Source organism: Protomyctophum parallelum, assembly GCF_964188405.1.
Source record: "Protomyctophum parallelum genome assembly, chromosome: 14".
In the NCBI taxonomy this organism is placed as follows: Eukaryota; Metazoa; Chordata; class Actinopteri; order Myctophiformes; family Myctophidae; genus Protomyctophum; species Protomyctophum parallelum.
Window position 1 is genome coordinate 27,800,911 of NC_139709.1, and position 22,491 is coordinate 27,823,401.

At 43.2% G+C, this 22,491-nt stretch overlaps 1 protein-coding gene across 2 annotated transcripts; it reads right to left on the minus strand.

The window, feature by feature from the left end:
• Positions 1 to 7,731: 7,731 nt before the first annotated feature.
• Positions 7,732 to 21,537, minus strand: LOC310870173 (BTB/POZ domain-containing protein KCTD1). 2 transcript variants are annotated; one of them, XM_083781260.1, is made up of 5 exons: positions 20,918 to 21,537; positions 14,482 to 14,660; positions 12,927 to 13,071; positions 11,560 to 11,865; positions 7,732 to 8,968 (listed from the first exon to the last, which is right to left on the minus strand). In XM_083781260.1, exons 1-5 carry the CDS (start codon positions 20,924 to 20,926, stop codon positions 8,807 to 8,809), a joined length of 801 nt encoding a protein of 266 aa, XP_083637386.1. In that variant the 5' UTR covers positions 20,927 to 21,537; the 3' UTR covers positions 7,732 to 8,806. The 2 variants fall into 2 exon arrangements, with proteins under 2 accessions (XP_083637386.1, XP_083637385.1); XM_083781259.1 differs by lacking the exon at positions 20,918 to 21,537 and adding an exon at positions 15,556 to 15,861.
• Positions 21,538 to 22,491: the final 954 nt, after the last annotated feature.

Consider the following 22,491-nt stretch of genomic DNA (forward strand, 5'->3'; position numbering starts at 1 on the left):
ATGTGCCTGAAGTTTTTTACTTCCCTCCTTTCCCCCTGCATGCTTCTCCTCCTCGGCTGCAGGGAAACGGAGAGAGAGAGAGAGAGAGAGAGAGAGAGCTGGGAAGCCTCCTGAAGGCTCCGGGCGCAGCCAGCAGGCAGCAGCTGTGGCAACGAACAAGAGAGATCTGGGGGGGAAGGAGAAGAGTTAGATGTGTGTGTGTGTGTGTGTGTGTGTGTGTGTGTGTGTGTGTGTGTGTGTGTGTGTGTGTGTGTGTGTGTGTGTGTGTGTGTGTGTGTGTGTGTGTGTGTGTGTGTGTGACGTATGTGTGTGTGTGTGTGTGTGTGTGTGTGTGTGTGTGTGTGTGTGTGTGTGTGTGTGTGTGTGTGTGTGTGCGCGCGCACACACGTGTGCACGCGTGTGATTTGTTCAGGGTATATGTCAGGGAAGTTGGGAGAGGACCAGACCATGCCAGGCATAATTGTGAACACTATACCTCCTATACCTGGCTCCATTTGTCAATGCAGGGGCCAGTACTGTAACCCTTGATGAAGGAGTGGCGGGGAAACATCCTCAGTGTCAGTTTCTCAACTCTGGGAGAGAGTCAATTCTTTTACAATATTTGCACTGATCTGACTTCAACTAACGCCGAGCATTTGACTGTGTGCAGTGTTTGGCCGGTGTCTACAGTACAGGTACCGGGAACTGTTGCAATTGGATATAATAATAATAATAATAATGAATTTTATTTATATTGCACTTTTCATTCACAAGGAATCTCAGAGTGCTACAAGGTTAAAAGCATATGGTCTATCATAAAAGGTTAAAAACAGGGTTAACAAAAACAGTGCAAAGCGACAGTTCAGCACAAAAAGGCCTTCCGAAACAGGAAGGTTTTCAGGCCTGTTTTAAAACATTCCACAGTCAGATCTGAGGGTGCGGGTGGAGGATGTTTTTGGAGGGGTGATTAGTTCCTGTAGGTAAGGAGGGGCGTGTCCGTTTATGCAGTTGAATGTTATCAGCAGAACCTTGTAGTCGATCCTGGCTGTAACGGGGAGCCAGTGCAGTGTGAAGAGGATGGGTGTGATATGGTCATGTTTGCGGACTCTCATTAGGACCCTGGCAGCGCTGTTCTGTATGTACTGCAGCTTTTGTAGATGTTTGCCAGGAATCCCAATGAAGAGGGCGTTGTAGTAGTCCAGTCTAGAGGAGATAAAGGCATGGATGAGCTTCTCTGCATCTGACTGGGTTAGAAGGGGGCGGAGTTTGGAGATGTTTTTGAGATGGTAAAATGCGGTTCTACATAGATGTTGTATGTGGTCACTGAATGTCAGGTGAGGATCAAACTTGACACCCAGGTTTGTGACTGAGGAGGAGAAGGGGATAACCTGGCCGTCGAAGGTGAGATGGGACATGGGGCATGAAAGAATCTGGTGTGGTGTGCCAACAAGAAGGGCTTCAGTTTTGCTACTGTTTAACTGAAGGAAGTTGTTGCTCATCCATGCCTTTATCTCCCCAAGACCGGTGGTGAGACATGATATGGCTGCAGAGGGGTTGGGGGCAGTCTTAATGTACAGCTGGGTGTCATCAGTGTAACAGTGGAAGGAAAGTCCACGTCCGCTGATGACACGACCAAGGGGCAGCATATAGATAATAAATAAGAGCGGACCAAGAACCGAACCCTGCGGAACACCACACGTGACAGGGAGCAGCTTGGACTTGCACCCACCCAGTGAAACATATTCAGTCCTATCAGACAGGTAGGACTGAAACCACTTAAGTGCAGTGCCTGACAGTCCAGTGGCAGTGTGTAGACGCTCCAGGAGGATAGCATGATCCACCGTATCAAATGCAGCGGTTAGGTCAAGGAGGATGAGGAGAGATGGTGATCCTTCATCAGCTGCCATCAAAAGGTAATTTGTCACCCTATCAATCTGTACATTTATGTACGGACAACAGTGTGACCAATCCTATTAGTGATGCCTAGCGATTCAAACTAAACAACAACAAGAGAACAAGCGAGAAATCAAATCCCTTCATTCGTTGCCTGGCGGGAAGTATGCGTGCCACGGTAAATAGTAAATACCTGCCGTCTGTCCAGGTGATCGCTGCTGTGACTGTCGGGAGTTTCCGTCATCGAGTTCACACTCACACACACACACGTACACACACACACACACACACACACACACACACACACACACACACATACACACACACGCACACACGCACGCACACACGCGCACACACACACACACACACACACACACACACACACACACACACACACACACACACACACACACACACACACACACACACACATCGCATGCTGCTGGACATAATCTGCTGTTGGTTTTTTTTCCCCTCTGCCCTGAGGAGGAATATAATTTTAATACATTAAGGTGGTGCAGAGATAGGGAATTATGCAGGGTTAAAATGTTCACCTGTTTATTATTCCGACATGCGACAGCCCCCCCCCCCCCCCTCTACCACACTAATCTCCAGCAGAACACACCCAGCTCCCTGATCGCTGATCTTGGCTCGGAGGCAACTGTGAGAGGAGATTCTCACCTGAGATAAGGTGAGGAGAGGAGCAGCAGGAAGGGGAGCAGAGGAGATGCATGCTTGCATCATTGAATGAAAATGCATCCAATGAATACATGAAAATATAATATATATATACTTGGAATTAAGTGATATTCCACTTCTTCCTGTGATTAAAAGCAAGCCCCGTGCTCTGGCGCTCAAGGCATTTTCTAAAGTTTAGTACACTGTACAGTGCGCTGCGTGCGCGCGCGCACACGCACACACGCACGCACGCGCAGTGCTATAGATCTACTTGCTATGCATTGCTTCAACCTCGATTTGTCAGAATCTCTGTACATATGTGTCCAGATCAGTGACAAAGGGAGGTGTATGCAACCCACTTATGTCATTTTAGGAGTGAACCCGGTCCTTCAATCAATGGCCAAATGTGATGTGCCACCAATAAAGCAGCAGAAGATATATCTTCATTCCTTTGATAGCAGCTGTTGAGGATTCTGCTGCCAACTACAGCCAATAGCTCACTGTTGCTGTTTGTTTCCAGACCCTCTATTTGTTTGTTTTGTTAAGGTTTTGTTCTCTAGATCATAATTAATCACTTTTTTCATTTTTATTTCATCTTGTTCTTATTTATGCTCATGGCTGGAGGTTAGAATGTGGTGGTTGATGAGGGGCTGAAATGAACTGAGCCTTAGCCTTAGCCTGGGGGCTAGTGCATATCTTAGCATAAGTGATGGCCGACCGGAGGGCGAGAGCCTCAGTGAGAGCGCCCCCAGGACAGCGTCTCTGACAGATCATGTATTTATAGGTCTGTTGAAAGACCTCTATTGTGTCCCACATAGCCTCGGAGCATGTCTGTCCTCTGTATTATAATAAAGCCCCCGGCCTTACCGCTATGATGGATGGGTGGCCCTCGAATGGCAAGCTCCGGAATCATTAGAGCACTCGTAACATGCAGGTCTGCCCACGTGAAAAGGGCTGGAGCAGGGAGGGGTGCTACTGGTGAGCAATACGGTACAGTAGAGGCCTTTTAATCAAGGCTAGGTAGCCCTTATTAATTCTTAACTGAAAGAGAGAGAGGGAGGGAGAGAGAGAGAGAGAGAGAGAGAGAGAGAGAGAGAGAGAGAGAGAGAGAGAGAGAGAGAGAGAGAGAGAGAGAGAGAGAGAGAGAGAAATAGAGAGAGCCAGAGAGAACGAGCAAGGGAGGGGGTAAGTTTGCCAGAGGATACATTTGCAATTATCTCAATGGCTTAAAACGCCCTTCGGGCCTTTTCAATACAGGTTTGAGCGCAGCTCCTATAGCATCCATAGGGAGGTTCAGTGGTCAGATTTCATTGTAGGGAAAATGTCACCAAAGCGAGCATTCCGTCACATCTCCATTGAGCCATGCAGCGTCAGTGAGAATAGTGAGTCTGACCATGGAAACAAGTGAACATACTAGCATGCATATGAGAAGACTTTGTGGGAAGAAAGAAAAAAACTATATATAAATGAAAACAGAATTTGCTCAGATATGCTCTGCTGCAGCCTTAACACTGTTTGGCTTTTCTGCCTTAAGCCTGAGAAGTAGAGTGGAGTTTGAGCTGTTTCCCAATCTCATGTTCTCCTGTTACCTCTGGAGTAGAATATAAATGATTCCCTCTCAGTATACAGTGTATGCCAAGGGGCCCGCAGCAACCATAGTCCGGTCTAAAATTCCTCACCGCGAGCACGCCATAACTCAAGGCCAGACTGATAAATAAACAATGGAAAGCTCAGCGAGTTGAGCGGCACCACCCAAAACCCACCACTTGGAGCACTGTCACACATTAGGGGCTGAACAACGTGCTGGATCTGAGGTTGGCTTAGAAAATGTAATTTTGGTAATGAACCCCAGCCTTGTATCTGGCCCTCCTGAAGGCTGATGCAGTAAATAAATCTCAGTACAAAGGAAGGATGTTCTCAAATGTTACAACAAGGCTCAGAGGCAGTAACAATAACGGACTGAATTCAACTGAATAGGAATTTAAGGAATGTGATGAACATTCAGTTAGTTCATCAGTAGATGTAATTGAGTCGGTGGCATACACCGTTGTCCAGAACCAGCACAAAAGCATCTGCCCAGGCTCTGAACAGGACCCAAACAGGCAGCCAGAGACACAAAAAGCTCCCTAATGAAGTGGTTGCACCACTTAAAAAGGGCAGGGTACAACATTTATTTTGAGTTTTTCTAATTGAGAGCTTTCTAATTATTTGTTCGGCCCAAAACATTGTGTTTATTGTCATGATTTGTCAGCAACAGAGTTGGCTTACTTTTTTAATGTCTATGGAAAAAATGAATTGGGAACTTCTCTTCCGGGCCGTTCGTCGCTCTGAAAGGGGTCTGGACCGTCGATGCTCTAGCTATAGAAACAGAAACACGACCAACAACGGATGTCACACTCCTTCACTATAAGGGTTCCTTGAATCATGCTATACCCAAATCAAATATGATCTATAATGTTTAGAAATACAACCTGTTCTAGGTCTCTACTCTCTTCGACTCTTCCTGTACTCCTTTGGCAACTAATGAGGCATTTTAAAAGGGGAAAGGAGAGAGTAAAGTATAAGGTACTGATGGCAACAGGACCGTAGAATAATGGTTACAGCAGCAAAACAAAGCAAAGATCAAGGGTACTGACAGCACATCCAGTGACAGATCAGCACATGTCTTTGATCAAGTCATCTGTGGGAATAGAAAATGGCAATTCAGGCAACGTATAGAACATATTTGATCTTATCAGAGGTACCGTATGTTCAGCAACAGGGTTGGCACGGGATGTTTTAAATCCCCAAAACACTATGGAAGCATTCATCAAGCTAATGAAGTAATCCCTCTGCAAAACATAATGTCTGCAAATATGTGGACATTAAAGATTGTAATAAGATATTTAATATGAAACTTCAATGTCCAGCATCAGTATGAGATATTTTAGAATTTTTTAATCAGCCCCTGAGGCTGAGAAAGAGAGAGAGAGGGAGGGAGAGAGAGAGAAGAAGGGGGGGGTGGATATGTGAGAGTTAAATGCAGGAGTTGTGTTTTGCTTTTTTTGCCACGGGTTACATTTATAATTGCGGCGCTGGCATAAAATGGCTGACAGGCTTTTTCAATAAAAGGTAGAAATGAACCCGGAGCAGAGTACAGTGCCAACAGTTCAGCACAGTTAGAGGAGAGAAAAGCCAGCAAAGAGATTGATGTAAAACAAGAACAAGAACTAAAAAGACAGGGCAAAAATCCAGTATATGGTCTAATCAGTGTGTTCATTAGGAACACTGCTTGCACGATGTTGTAGAACTATATAAGCACTGATGATTTGGAGATGAGGTGAACAAGTGCAGCTACTGACCTTCACTAGTGGTGTGAGTAAGCAGAGCCCTGGGACGGGAGAGTGAGGGAAAGATGGCCACGGTCAGTATCTCCAGTCCCGACTGTCTTTTGATGACTGGAAATAATAAGAGGGAGACGATCACAGACAGTATACTACTGAGAGAGGACGATCTCAAATTAGCTCTATTCTCCTCCTCACCCCCCCCCCCCCCCGGTCCTCTAGTCTAGTCTTTAATACCATTCATCTTTTCTCCGAGAGGCTCTGTCCTGAGAGCAGGCTCTGTCCTGAGAGCAGGCCATCTCTAATTCCTTTTCAACTTGGTCTGAGTCCAGGATGTGCAGAGATGAGGTTTGGACATCATGTGGTCTCATTATACCCAAGATGCCCCACAGGTAAGGAACTTAAAAATCGCACAAGGTGCACAAAAAGAGTACCTCTGAATCTGCACTCATTCACATGCAATTTTATCGACCTATAAAATGGGCTAGGTTGAGGGCAGACGGACCATGGGCACGTCACTCTGCCTCAGATATGACCATCACCACCACCACCATCATAATAAGCCACCAGATCTCCATAAATTCCTGTCCGGGCATAAGTTGCTGAGCAATAAACCAAATGGGCCCACATTTGGGCCGTGCTGCATGAGCTTCAAATGACCATTAAATAAACACCATTATACTGTATATTTGGAATTTTCTATATCTGGAAATAATCACTAATGACGTTAGAAGTGATTGACTTTTCATGCAATAGGAAGGAATATTCCAGAGAAATTGTGTTTACTTGAAAACCTGAGCTGAGCTCAACTAAACTGAACATGCCTTTCCAAAATGGTTGTTTGGCCTCCAGTTTGATACCTACTCTTAATTATTAGGCCTACTGGCTATATTTTGGAAATTTGCCAGAAGGATTTAGAGCAATTCTGCATAGCACATAGACCTCTAGCCTGTGAGAATAACAGTCAGGGAATCTAGGGCAAAGAGGGTTGAAAGGGAGGCATATAGCATAAGCCATAGATAGCCAAAGAAAGTGGAGATTCTGCCAAAAGGGATGAAGACAAGACAACAGCACTCCGTGTGGGATTTCACTTTGGATTTTGGCCCTGCGGGCATATGTGGAAGCACTACTGACAGGACTTGCATGGAGAAGTCTGCTTTATTCAATATAACCAAGTAACGAATGCCCCATCTATAGCCACCAATGCTTAAACATAAATCCTCCAAGGTACACTACTGCCCTGGTAAGGATAGCTTTACGTCTTTGGCTGTAGAGAAAAAGCCCTGATACAAACCATTTTATAATCATTCCCTTCTGTTCAATATAAAACAAATTGAGTGAAAACCCTAAGTTTAGGATGGATACACCGTTATTACAATTTAATAATACTCTACTTGGTATGGAACCCATTGCTGCGCAGCAAAATCATCATTAAGTTAAGTGATCCTGTAGTTTCACTTTCAGTCAACTGAAAGTGTAGAGGTATGCATGTCCAGTTTTACAGTCAATGTATCACTAATGGCAAGTGAAACTTATGCAGTGCTTCAATTGGGAGTTCAGGCAGTGCTGTAGCCTCGGAAACCGGGCAGACGTTGTTTTCAAAGGGGAAAAAAGACCTGGGCGAGCCTAGCAGGAAAAGTGGCACATGAGTGGGAGTGAACCTTGTATTTCACCAACAGTGCAGAGGGGCGGGGAGCTCACAGGTAAGGTTGGTGAACCAATAGGAAGTCTGCGTTGGTTTCCAGCACTAGTTTGTTCCGCCCCTCTATGCCCAGTAAAGCATAGGGCTCTTTAAGGCTAGCAGTGCTGAAACAGAAACAATGTGTGATACTATGGAAAGACACATAGGAAAACATCATAACAACTTTCATTGAAGATTTATTTGCCTTTTTTTGTACTACATTCCTCTTCTCAAATCTAGGGAGCGTAGGTTGGTCAGTCATGTTAAAGATACTTTATATTCAACTTCATATCAACATGTGCTTAAGAGTAAAAGTGATCTTTGATTGGGTTGTATAAGCTTTAAGCTGTTCAGTCATGTCTCAGGCAACCAGTTTGCCTTAAAAAGACGTAATATCAAAAAGAAAAAAAAACACAAACACATACGGTATACAGAGACAAATAGCATTTACATTTCATTACTTATGTTATGATCCAATCAAATATTCCCCAAGGTAGTTCATGGGAGGTGTGACATTGTAATCATAATTTACTAAATTATTTTATTTTACTAAGGAATAGAATGGTTTATGACATACTTTGATGCTAGTAATGTGAACTATATTTAATATCATAATCCAATAAAACTTTAGATAACCATTAAAGTAGAACCTCTTCATTGGTATCATCATACTCAATATCCTCTAAAACAAAATAAAGTAAAAATCATGTTCTGTTCGTCTGGAATGTGTTGTTTATGACCACCAGGCCTCCAATACTGTAAGCAACAGATTACATTGAACTTTATTTTTTATAGTAAAGGAAAGGTAGACGTACTGTAGCCAATATGCCAGTGGTCAAACCAAACCAAATGACTGATGTTTGGCTATGCAAATTACTACATGAGCAATCACACCCTTTTAATTTATATGGGGAAAATATAAAATCATATTCAACCTAATGTAGGTTCCAAGTTTTAAAACAAACTTTATTTGGGGATCCAGCATATATAAATCCTTTTAAAAATCTGTCGATGGGGGCTAGACAATCACAAATGTCCGAGATCTCAGACTTTATCAAATGTCTTGTATCTTCTTATGGCAAAAAATAAAAATGCTCCTGTTGCACCTAGATGGTCTAGATGGTTCTCAGGGTTAGGGAGAAGGAGAAAAAAAAACATCAAAGAAACAAACCAAAACAGAGTCCGCGGAGCCCTGCTGCATCGAGCGCTTGGCTGCCACTGAAAAGTCTAGCATCCTCTGGTCAGGAGGTTTCTAGTCCAGCTGCTCCTGTTTTATCCTGTTTGAGTTCGGCACTCTGTGATTCGTCCTCCTCAGTTCCCTCCTCAGGACGTACTCGCTGAATTGGGATGAGTCCACGCCTCCCCCACAGGAGCCGGCGATTTCAAAGCCGCGTTGCTGCAAACGCTCCAGAACCTGGTGATGGCAGAGGGGAGATGGATGTTGATGACACACCACTCATTAGTAGAGGAGCAAGCTTTATAGAATAATAGCGGTTTCCACAACAAAGTCAGCAGAAATAGATACATAGCTCAAATTCTGCGCTAGACAATGTCAACCTGGCAGGCCCTGCCCTACAGAGCTTCAGAGCCTTACCCTTCAGCCAAGCATGAGCTACTCGAAGAGGCGCTGTTACGGACCGCTGTCCTTATGATTAGTATTGTTATTATTGTGTTTAGTTAATTTGGGAATAATTGTGATGAGTTGGAAATGTTGGTGGCCTGTGTTATATTGTTTCCCTTTTGTGTTCTCTAAGGTCATGAATGGAGGTGAATGGAGAATGTAGAGAATGGGTGTGGTGCTGATGACTTGACTGGTCAATTGAAAGCAGGTGGATGCAATCATGACAGGTCCTACCTGGACCTGCCCCTTATTCCTCATTGGTTCCCAGCAGCTGGGTAATGGCCCTGCTGTCTATAAATGTGCTTAGTCTGTCCTGACTGTTGTGAGGACGACAGCTAATTCTGCAGCGGAGACTCCATCCCTCTTGTCCTCCACCCATGTTGCCTTTTCCTTTTGTTTGCTTTGCTATTCTGTTTCTTAGTTAGTCTGTCTTCAGTTTCTTTGAGTAAGTTCTATTTTGTTATCCCAGTGTCATGTCAGTTATGAGTTCTTAAGTAACCTTTAGTATTTGCTCTTATTTTTGATCGTCAGTTATTGTACTTGTATTTCCCATGTAATGTGAATACCTGCTTTACCATCCCGTAGGGGTGTTTGATAGTTTTGTTTGAATCCCATTTACTGTATTTTGTTAGTTAGTGTAGTGAGGTTAGTAACTGTATTTTTGTTTCCACTTTGTTAGGGACTTTAGTTAGGGGTAATTTTCTTTTCTTAGATAGTAAGTTTTTCTTCAATGACACCCTGAAGCCATTATTTATTTGAACCAACAAAGAATTGACAAGTTTTGTCTCTGTCAAAAGAGAAAAAAGGAGAGTAATAAACAAATCTTCTTTTGTGAAAGCTGTCTCCTCATTATTATGTCACCTCCACTTACCCTAGACAGGGGGTCGTAACAGGCGCATGTAATAAACATGCATTGTGGTGGAGTTTCAGTATGTTGCCAAGAATGTTGTGCATTTATTGCAAGAGGGATTGTGGCCAATGAGATTTTTGGGGAAAATAATGCAATCCTGCAGACTTGCATAGATTGTATCTAACTTGGAATGCATCCAAGATGTTTGTAGCGTGTAAATCACTGAGGTATACAGCCACTGCTGTCAAGCATTGGAGATGGCAGGAGACAATGGGAATAAGGTAACGCAACGACAGATTTGCATATGGATTGCAGATGAAAGGAGAATAATTTGATGGGAAGTGGCTATACAACCCCACTCACAAGAGCCCAACATTTTGCCTCATTTTAATTGTTTTGCGGTGTGTGTGTACTGTAAATTTGAGCATGCGAGTATCCGTGCTTGCATATTATGTTTATGCACACATGTAGCCGTTTCTGAGCTCACAGCCTCGCAGACATCTACAGACATGGCCGGCGGGGCTGTAGGATCACATTCCATCAAAGAGGCCCCAGGGAGTAGCGAGTCTTTCTCTCTGCCACTTGGCTCAGTGTGGGCTGCACAGCAACGCCCCTCTCCCCATTTCTCCCCCAGCCCCGGGCCCAAGCCCCCCGCCAAAACTACAAAGGTCCCCTCTGCTGGCAGTCTCTCTCTGCCCCCCCCCCCCCCCCGCCTCCATTAGCCGCAGATACAGCATACACCGCCGGCGTGCTTTAATAACCAAACAGGATTATGGGCCCTGCCGGGGGACAACCTGCCAGGGAGCGTGCTCACTCTCTTGCTCTCTCTTTCCCCTCTGCGACTCACTCACTTCACAGAGGGGTTTGTTTGTGTTTCTGGGAAGGAGGTAGGGACTCAGACTTCCTCAAATCGAGACACAGTCCAAGGCATTGTGAAATATTTTCAATAATGCCTCTCGACTAGTTTCACTTATTGATGTGCATCTGAGGATTTACAACCATAAATGAGTTATCAGGTTATGAAAATGATCAAACTTGACATGGAAACGGCACATTTATTTTGTCACTGTGGGAGAACCTTTACAGATTAAACTGATTTGATGAACAAGCCGAAGGAAGTACAACAGAAGGGGTTATCAATCAATTGGTGGATTGATTGGTGTCATTTCTGTGTATATTAGCTGGTGTTTGCTTTTCAACCACCAAACAATATAATTTGTTGGTGTATTAAGGGGAGATATCAGGGGTGGATGGGGGCACACGAGTGGAGGCTAGTCACCTGCAAGTTCCCGAGAGGATAAGAAAAAGTGAACTTACTATCTTGAACTTTACCAAACTAGACACCTTTTTCTTATAATATGATTGTGTCATACACTTCACATGGCAAAAAAACCTTTTGAGTCACAAGAACAATACAGAAAGAATAGGTGGTGCTCATCATCCGTAATTCTTCCAACAGAGAAACAAAAAAAACACCATGACTCATTGAAGTCTTGTTGAAGTCATATCCAGACCAACCCACCATCCCCATTACCTGGACAGAGTTGAGGTGGCAGTATCCATTGAGCGGGAATCGGATGACGTGTGTCGAGTCGTGGTTCCAGCCGGCATTGACAGAGTTGCACATGACGTCGCCGATCTCTGGAAAGACATCTTCGATGAGGGCCTTGTCGCCGCTTAGCGTGATCCTCTCGCCCAGTTCGGGTGCCACGCGCACCACCACGCACTCGCAGGGCCGCGATACCCGGGCCTGTTCTTTGTCTAGGCGCCAGCGCTCCAGCTCAGCCAGCATGGGCTGCAGCTGAAAGTAGCGAGCCTCCTCATACAGCAGGCTGAAGTCCTGCAGAGAGCAGCACAGAGCACAATGTCGGATTTTGGAACGATGGGAGAACATACAGAATAATATGTGCAATATGATATCTCGTAATAATAATATTAAATTTAAGATTTGTAACTGGCATTCCAAGATGAATGTTAGATCAAAGCTTTTATATTATGAACATTGATTAGGTAACATTAACATTAGTGGGCTTTAGTAGCCTCAAAGCACACTGTACATTCAGCCAGCCTGAGCCTGGAGAAGAGCCTGCAATACCAGTTTGAGGTTGTGATAAATAAATAAAAAAGTAAAAAAAAAAAATGGTCCACAGCAAAAAAGTTTGAAAACCAAGGTTCTACACGAACAAGCAAAAACCCCAACAGAGATCCCATTCAGCAAAATTACAAAGATGCAGAGTAGAAGAGATCTAGTGCGACATCAAACACGGGCTACGTGGGGCATAAGAGCACTTATTTTACCCACTAGGCTGCAGGGCCTGAAATCACACTACAGTACATGCACATTTTCTCATGCTCCTCTCAAAACCCATTCAACTTGAATGTTGTCCTCAGCATGAACTTGAGCCTGCATTGTCTTTGCTTATTTTAGCTGACATACTTTCCACTGATTGAGTCAAACTGCGGACAGTTCATCAGATAAGGTGATTATATTTTCTCTTAGGGTAAGTTTAGTAATTAAGGACTAAAGGACACACAAGCCCAAGAAGACTGGAATGTAATTGTGTCACATACAGTGAAGATCTTTTATGGATATTTGCAGCTTTAAAATAAATCTAACAAAGTGGTCATGTAACATTTTTTTGACCTAATCTATATTTGCGGTTTCCCAATCCTTGGCCACTTATCGCCAAAGGGCAACAAGTCAGTTGGAGCAGAATGTCTTGGTGGCTGGTTTTGGAACAGCCCTACGGTATATTATTTCATCACCAGCATGGGAATCGTGTGTACCGGTTCAAGGAGGACCATGGACTGAGGGCATCCCATAGCCTTGGAAAATCATTTTATAAACCAACTTGTGGGAATGCCGACATTTGGCAGTGTGTGGGATGGTCAGTCACTCACTTTGAAGTCATCTGGGATGAGGAGTTTGGACGTCCTGAGGAAGTTGAGGATGTAGCGGAACATGTGTCCATCTCGGTCAATGAAGTAGTGCTGCTTCAGGCTGTCCAGGACTATGGGCTCTGTGCCATCAAATAGACGACCGATTCTGCCAGCAGACAGAGGTGGGGGTGGGATGGAGTCGAGTGAGAGGTTAGCATGGGAGGAAGGAGGTACAAGGGAAATAGAACTAACAGAACTTGCTGTCATTTTATTTAGTTTCGAAGATATTGAGCATTTAACTTACAAAGAGCATGTCTAGATAGATATATACCTGAAAGATACCCTGAAAGTTTCATTCTTGACTAGGGGCCACTACAAAATGGACATGGCATAAATTATCACAAAGACAATACATCCAAACTGATGGCAGCCTATTGGCATATTTGGCCACAAACCAGTGACAGTTTGTCCAAATATCACCAAACGTGCTGTTCTTTTCCAAGCGTGATAAAACCAGGCAAATTTTCAAAAGTCTAGACCCCTTGCAGCTTTTCAATTCTAACAGTCCGTGTTGACTTGTGCTTGTGAATCGGCACTTTGCATCTATACTGCATTTTCATACGATTATCATTGCCACTGCAGCTATTTCTCTCTTTGAAATTACACATGGTACTGCGTGTGTGCGTGCAACTATGAGTATGTGTGTAAATGCGTGACTCAAAGATACAATGACCTGGGAGCATGTGCAGAGTGGTGCGGCTCAAATTCAGTGAGCTCCAGAGTGTTCAGTGTTGTTTCACACTTTTGCACGAGAGAGCACACAGCGTGTGGGTATAGGCAGACAAATAGGCCAATTACACGAACAGGCAGACCGAGAAAATACAAAGAAAGAAAAGATGAAAATTGGGTGATAAGACAAACAGTCTGATGGAGAGGTCAGGGCCAGCTGGTAGAGAGGTGCCTGAGGCAGATAGCCACCCTCAGGGCTCAGCCCTGGGTGACAGTACGGCCTCCAAGCCTCCAGATGGCCTCATGCCCTTCGGCCCTTTACTGCTGCTGTGACATCTGTCAGAATAACTGAGCTGCTTTTGTCTGTGTGCTGCATTCTAGACTTGAGGCCTGTGCAAATGTTTACTAGTCAAAATAAATGTGGGCTGTGAGAGTCACGAGGAGACAATTTATGTCTACTATCAGACAAGTCAAGAAGCAACCGATATTGATCGATTCTTAAGAATGTATTCGGAATAAATGCTTTTGCTCAAACGTCAAATTGTTTCCCATGAGAATACTCTGACTGGATGAGACTTGACATTTGCCTGAGCTGTCAGCAGATGACATTAAGCGGTGAGGCAGCTCCATTAGTGCAGACATAAGACCACTGGCTTGAGCAGAATGATCAACTCACTATCAAAGTCAATAATTCCTTTTCCTTACACAAGCTATGGACCACACAGGACATAATTGGCACAAACACTTACTACAATACACAATTTAGACAATTTGTACACTCTCAGAGTTAAATGAACACTAACGATTTTACTGTGCAGTCCATGATCTAGTTCGGGAACAGACTCACCTTGATTCTGGGTACTTTGTTAAAGTGGCCAGACTGCTGGTGTACATATGACCGCCCACGTCTATGTGCACGGGGGCGTTGGACTTGGTGAGCTGTGCAGGTGTTGGGATGCCCTGGTTACTCAAGGGAGAGGCTGGTGACCGGTTGATCATGGGCCTGGACATACTGGAGCGATGATCCTAGAACAAATGCAAGCCACGGGACACAATGTTATTAAACAGGTAACAGAGACAGTAATTAGACATTTAAATAGTTCATGTTAATGTTTTCTATTTTTCCTTTTAATTTAAAATACAGATGAAGCTAATGACAAACATTCCAATATAACCGCAATGTGGTCATGGTTCATCATGAGAATGTATTGGAAGATCTGTAATATGGCATCATCTCCACATACTTCATGATCAGGACTGTCTGCCACAGAGGAACTCTCCAAGTTAGAGCAGCCTGACCTTGACCTGAATCCTGCCACAATATCCACTGCCATTCATATCTGTGGGCAATAATCTTCCCCAAAACCAAATTAATTTGGAGCATCAATCTCACAGTCAATGAGCAATAATCAGTCTAGATTTTAATTATGTAATTTGATTTAGAGAATTGCCACCCATTAACCTAAAAACACAATTAGGAGAAAGACTCGTGCAATCTTTAATACAAATACCTCCCCCCGCCCCCAAAAAGGGAGGGGGAAAAAAGAAAAAAGTTTGAGACCTGTCATTTTAAGAATACAAATATTTTTATAACATCGATCATCTTTCTGGTTAAATCAATCGCTGTCGAATACATTTAATTGACGTTATTGTGAAAATAGGATTAAATTGCTGCAGTAGCCTAGACCATGCGTCGCAGCATAGCGAAATTGGATTATCCCAATGCAGGATGCCATAATATGCATACATACAGACAAACAAAGATCTACGAAAATCACTCAGCCTTGCATCAAATGAAACAAAAAGGCTAAAGCGTGTGTCCTGGATTCCACCCTGAATCCTGATACGCTAGTAAAAGAAAGTGACGATATCCGACCTAAACTACAATGTACAGCCCAGATATTGGACTTTACGCATTTACCTGCGCTGGCATAACTGTGGTTGGAGAGGAAGTCACCGAATGATCATTTTGCTTCAGAGATGCTGCAGGTAAGAGAGAGGGGTCTCCTCTCATCGCGAACATGAGCGAGGGGTCCCTGCACTCCGCTGCTCGTAACGGGATTCGTTTTAGGGACGCGTGTACGGACTCGTCCACGGAACTGATTGGACGGGGTCGCTTTCTCGTTTTCTGATGCGTTAGGTCCATGACATCCGTTTCGTCCATTACAAACAGAGACTCCCCAAGTTAGATAGATAGATGCTGTCGTGTCCCACTCCCACACCTGCCAAGTCTTACAGAGAGGCGTCAAGATGAAGTGAAGCTCACACGCCGGGGAAGAAGAGAGGTGCCGTGGCAGCCAGTCACACGGAGCAGCTTCTATGCAATGGCTGGGAGAAGTCAAAGCCCCCGATAACGTTAGCATTGCAGCGCCTCCGGGTCTTTTGGGCTGTCGCTGTTTTAATGGAAGGTATGCGTGTCGCATTTTCAGAATTGAAATGCTCTGCGCGTTTCTCCAACACAGCGATCATTATAGGTGCTAAAGGCGGACGCACTGTATGTGGACTTTCAACGTGGCCTTTGCCCTTTGGAGTTCTCTAGTATAAATTGTCCCTCCTGTCGCTGTTGCATTGTTCCGTCTGCACCCAAGGCTGCACTATGCCCAGCAATGAATGAACCCTTCCTAGTTCGGTACAGTGGCTATAAAACCCAAAGTTCTTGCTTCAACACTTATAGCATATTCAAAGTCTAAAACACAAAACTGCATTTCTTGCACTGCATTTTCACTAGACCAGTCACCTGGACACTCGGTCAATAGGGCATCACTGACACCATGACCTTTATTTAGACCTTCAGCACTGCATCTCAAGATCTTTTCACTGACAAGGCAATCTGGTAGCATTTCCCTTTCAAACAATGCATGTGAACATGCAAAATACAGGTGTATGTTAATTCTTAACTATATTAATTACATAGCCTACTCTTTTGCAAAAAATAAATAAGCGCCATATGCATATGTGGTTTTATTATCAAACTGGATAAGCACCTCATGAAATCAAGTTAAGTAGCATGTCACAAAGATAATAGCCAGGCCTGGCCTGCCGGCATAGTGGTCCGGGCACCCTAGGCTGCAATGCCAGCTTGTTGCAGGTTCAAATACCCATCTTTATGCATTTCCTGTCAGTCTACTGTCCTATCAATAAAGGCATAAAAGCCCCAAATCTGTCCTTTGCATATTATGCAGCAGAGGTATTTCAGAAGGTAAATCAGGAAAGATACACCCTACATTTATAATGATAAAACATATTAAAGTGTTTACTTAAACTGTGACGATTGGATTATCATTGCAGTATCACTACACTAATGGTGCAACCTGGAACACAAGACCAATGCACAATATATGGCATATCTGTGCTGGTAAGTATTCTTCACAACACTTTACTGTACTACATTTTCTCTTAGGAAATGCAGGGAATTCACATTTTTTAATAACATTCAGAATTAAATTAATTAGTTCAACCACTGGCCTTAAAACATCCACACTTTTACTTTTCGTTGGCAGTGGTGCTTTCACACCTAGATACCCAATTAGCAATTAAGCCTGCCTTTGAGTGTAGGCCTCTACTGCTGTGTGTGATCCTGCCCTGATTTGCATGCAGTTTGTGCACGCGCTGATAAGCGCAAGCAGCAGCCATGCATAGTTTTAAAATTCAACTCCAGAATCCCTTGCAGAAGGCAAGGGGGCCTGCAGGGCAAAAGAGAGAAATCACATGGCTTCTCTTCAAAAGGGGACCTGGGTAAGGGAGCCGGCAAAGTGCGTGGGATCACACTCCGAATGCAGGTAATTTGTTCCCTGACTAATTTGAGGAGATGGTGTTGGTGTGTGTCAGTGGAAAGTTCTGAAAACGGCTCAGTGGAATTGGATTTCCTCAAAGCCTTGTCGTTGCAAAAGGTGTATTGACTGCAGAATAGGTTAGGCATTACAGAAAGTTGTGTGAGAGAGGGAGAGAGAGCAACAATGGGAGGTTTGGGTTGTGTGATCGTGCGAATACAGTATATCATGGTATTATTCTGACTGGTGATGGCAGTGGAGACACTTAACTACTTGACTGTCCAGTGTATCCACCATGCACAAATTACAATTACTGTATGCATACTGTATGCAATTATGAATGTCTTCCAGATCTGAGACTGCAGTCAGCGTGACATTCCATCCTCTCGTCTCAGCAACAGTAGCATTAATCATATCAATCAATCGTATTGATTGTATGGACGTTACAGATTGACCAATCTGCGTACCCATCGGCAAAACAAAGTAAAAACAGCACCCTCTTGTCCTTCAACAGTCTGTCACGAGAGACTACAGATTGACAAACAAACTGAGGATTTACTGAGTGCCCTGTAAAGTCTTCCTACCTGTTGCCATTTTGAATTTATCACAGTGGCACTGCATCTGCTGTAGTGTGAAACATCTTGCTTTGTGCAATGTAACTTATGTCCCTACGTTTTCCAGCTCTTGGGAAACAAAACCGGACCACTGTGCTTAGCGGCTTACTTATTTACCCAACTCCAGTAATTTTGTTGACTGCATCAATGCCACAGCATGCTCAAACAAATCAAAAACTGGCACGGTGCATCAAAGCCTGGAGTTCTTGGACTGCTCAGTTTACACTCATTTTGTTTTCCTCCAGTGGTTTGAAGCCTTTTCATGCACTGGTCTTGTGTACAACAACATATTTTAACATTTTCCCTGACATGTCAAGGAACATTACAAGCCACAACGAGCGAGGGAATAGAAAGTAGTCGGTAGATATGCGTCAATCAGGTCATTCTTTAGCTTTAATAATGTGCATTAATTACAGGGCCTACTGGAATCAGCATCAGCATCCCAACCAGCTCTCAAATCTCTATCCCATCATGCAACCCGTCAGAGTTTCAACATATACTAGACAGAATTAGCATTTCAGATCGGAGCTTCAACATTCAGTTGGAGGCAGTCAGACTAGTATTTACATAATCTGGATGAGTTATCTCTGCTTCTTAGCCTGTGGCCATTTGTTTCAAATGTCCACAACAGCCATATAGACTCGTAACTTCACACATTGCAGAGTGCAGACAAGTTGTGAGATGTCCTTTCTTCCTACTTTTAATACATTACCTTATAAGTTACTACAGTCTAAACTAGCAGTGCAATAACATGAAACAATGGTTTTGCTTTCTAACTCACTTGGCTTTTGCTACCAAGGATACAAGTAACAGTGCCACTACTACCAGTACCATACATAATTTTACTAGAACAGCAAAGACAGAAATCAGAGTTATGTTAGGATGATTCAAACAGATTTGCATGTGGCGTGTGGGTGCAAGCAGTTTAAGAACATCCATGAGCTATTTTAGTCAGATGAAAGGTGGTGTTATTAGCTACATCGCCTGTGGTTTGCACCATGTCAGCATCACAACTTCAGAAGTGTGCACATCTTTTTCTTTTTTTTGGCAAGCACAGAGTGATCAGTTAAGCATTCTAGAGAAAGGCTGAATTGTTGCCTTGTAGAAATAAAAGTTGCCAGAGCAAAAAGGCAAGCTTTGCATATAAGAGCTGGCAAGAGCTGACCACAGCCGAGTTAATATCATTTGACATTTAATGTGCACTGAATTAATATAAATAAATGCACAAGGAGACAAACATTTATTTTTGTATGAACATAACTCTGGAAAACAAACTGAATTTAGGATTTGTATCTGCAATAGAACACACTTTGTGCCGCCGACTTTCTATGGGGGTTTATAAGGCTTGTCTCAGCTTCTAGATCCTGTGCATATAGTCTGCAGCAAAGTAGAACTCATACCTAACAGAACATTGTCATGGATAGTATCTTAGGTATAGACACCTGATCTATTCCAATTCATTCTTAATCAAGCAGTGTGACATTACAGATTAGATGCAATATACTCTTCCCTATTGATCTGGTGGTTATGGGCAACATTAATACATGTTCAGTAATACAGACAATTGCCCTGGAGCATAATAAAACTAATGGCTTAAGTATAGTGGATCAACTGGTTTACAAGAAGTGAACTTAGTGAAGCACCATCAACTTTGTACACATGCAAATAATGGGGTAGTTATTTTATGTACTTCACCCTCCTTGTCAGCATGGATCAAGACCTTGCTGACTGATCTGATTTTATTGGAAAGGTATACAATTGGACATCAAAATGTAAGGAGAGAGAGCTAGCCAAGTTCATGAAGCTTTTGTTATTATAGCGCCATCAAGTGTCCAAACCTTAAATCAAACATCTGACAAACACCTCATGCACCTTCTCAACACTGGTAAAACCTGGCATGTAGTATTTCTTAATTTATTGTTAATTTGAGTTAATTGAAGTTATTCTTTGATACTTGGTTTTTATTTAAAACTGTGATTGAATAAAATCATTTGAGAAGGCATCTGCACTGTAGCGCCTTGCCAAGGCTGGTAATGTATTACATTACCTTATTTGTGTATAAAATATGAATTCAACAAATCAATTTAAACAGTAAACACCTAACTAAAACTTAAGTGCCTTAATTTAATCATAGTCGCATTAGACAAGACAGCATGAACCCGTGCACTTTGTGTACTATTATTTGCAGTGCAGTAATACACCTCGGAGTTCTTTGCGCACGGACGGTAAAGTCGGAGTCGTAAGAAGAGAGGGCAGCATTTCTCAAATATTGCATAGTTTTCACAGTATGATTCTCTATATACAACCGTTGGCGTTAAGAGATGATTCTTAGAATCTGCATTGGCGGCTGCCGAATAGGTACGTCCTGTCTTACAAAAATAAGAAAACCCTCCGGCAAAATTACTCCACAATGGCGTCTTTCATTAGAAGATCTGGGACAGTCAGGAAATGGAACTGTTTTGGGCATAGAGTTAAAGGTTTTAGCACAAACTGACTTAGGAAAGCCTTTATGGAGCAGACAAGTCAAGCGCAGTTTGAACAAGTTACGTGTCGCCGACTACTGTTCCAGCGGGTACACGAGCACGACAACCATCATGTTTGGAGAGGATCCCACCATTGAGCCAGCAGCGAATTCACGGATATATTATAGGCTACTGTTAATTCAACAACATTACAGTCGAATCGACTATTCGGTTAAAAGCAAGAACTTAATTCTACAGTCTTCGTGCATCCAATGTTACAGATAAACTAGGAACAATAGCCAGGAAGTGGTTAAGTATTTTTCGTAAGAACTGTACCGCTCTCTCATCGCCTGGCACATGCGTAAAAGCGGCTGCGCCTCGACGTCCCAGTCTCTCCAGCCTAGGAAATATAGCAAACCAAATAAATCTCCGCTTACCTGATACATATAGCCGCATAAAGTGTCTTTTTGAGCACCTTTTCCCTCGGATTTAGCCCACGATCTGCTTCCCTTGCTACACGAGTGAGAAATGCAATAGCTTGTCTAAGGTAGACAGAACAAAATACAGAGAATACTTGCTCCAGGGCTCCGAAACCCCTCCAGGCAAAGATCAGGATACAATTAGCTCATGTCTCTGCCCCAGTCTAAACCAATCTGAAGCCTAAAACTCCGAGCAAAGGAACAGATCACAGCAACAGTGCCTCGGTCTTTGTTGGGTTTATGTTTTATAAAAATCGAATAAAGAAATCTAGCTTTTTTTCTTTCTATTTTTTTCTCTTCATATACAACTCGCTCGTGCCTCCAACTTGCCTCCCTCTCGCAGAGAAAAGCTGATTTTAATCGTTATGATTAGTTTTGATGTAACGTTGCCCCAGGCAATTTCTACAAATGGATGGAGTGTTTCTTGCCAGGGAGGAAAGCAGCAGCTGATGATAATTATATAGATTGTTGGTGGAGCCCTTTGATTTCCCCCTCTATCTTTTAGTCTTTTTCCTACACATAGCCTACTTCTCTACTACCATGAGCTCTGAATCTGTATCAGAAAACTTGTTGATTTGTCCACAATCAACTTTTTTAATCAATAGTATGTGCGGGTAAACGAACATACAACAGTGGAGTTTTTTCCTTCAACCCCCTCTATCTTTTCAGACTCTTCCCCCCTTTGGCCAACCTCCAAATGACGTCGTTGTATAAATAAGCACTTGCAGCTTGCCTTTCCCCAATCAAGTCTGAATCAGTGCCTGAGGCTGATTTCGAGCTCATTTCAAATGTTCAACCATGCATGATTTCAGGAAGATTGAGGCGCTTCTTAGGGTTTTAGATTCACTTGGGGAATACTGACAGTGAAGGAATTGCAGGATGTAGTGTAGGTCTTGTGAACATGCCTGATTATTCTGCCCAACTACTGTACTGTCTGAGTGCTATTCTGTGTGCACATCTGGACATTCAACTGAGCAGGTTATTCCTCATTTGCGGACTCACCGCTTACTCAACATGCCGGCATACATGATACAATGGACAGACATGAAGCACCATCTACTCTTTCGCCCCCTGCTGTTGAGAAATATTGAGAAAATCTATAAATACATATTTTCACATTATTTAGCCTATTTTTTTTTGTTTTGTTTATTCCATCTGAGACTGAGACAATCTAAGTCATGTTCAGAACATGACTTGCCTTAAACATTCAACATATGATAATAAAGAGGAAGGTAACTAACATGTTACAAAAATAATCCCATTACCCAAATTATTTTAAACAACTGTTCTTTTCACAACATCTTGTAATGTACAGCGGGAAATGCATTTGAGGAAGGGACAACTATTTAGAGCCCTTCAGATCCTGAGGCCTTTCAACTTTCCACTGTATGACCAGCATGTCCCACAGGAAAACAAACACAGGATTAAAGTGTTACGATGAAGTTATTTGCCCCGGAGGTTACCGGCTGGCACACAAACACCAAGCCAACTAACTGTAGCAAACTGAGCACCCCAGGCCTCTAAACCCCATA

Coding starts and splice junctions, on each gene's coding strand:
- LOC310870173 (XM_083781259.1), bottom strand. CDS start 15,798: ATGGACGAAACGGATGTCATGGACCTAACGCATCAGAAAACGAGAAAG. Junction 14,661..15,555: donor CCACAGTTATGCCAGCGCAG/GTAAATGCGTAA, acceptor CATTTGTTCTAG/GATCATCGCTCCAGTATGTC. Junction 8,969..11,559: donor GCCACCTCAACTCTGTCCAG/GTAATGGGGATG, acceptor TGCCATCACCAG/GTTCTGGAGCGTTTGCAGCA.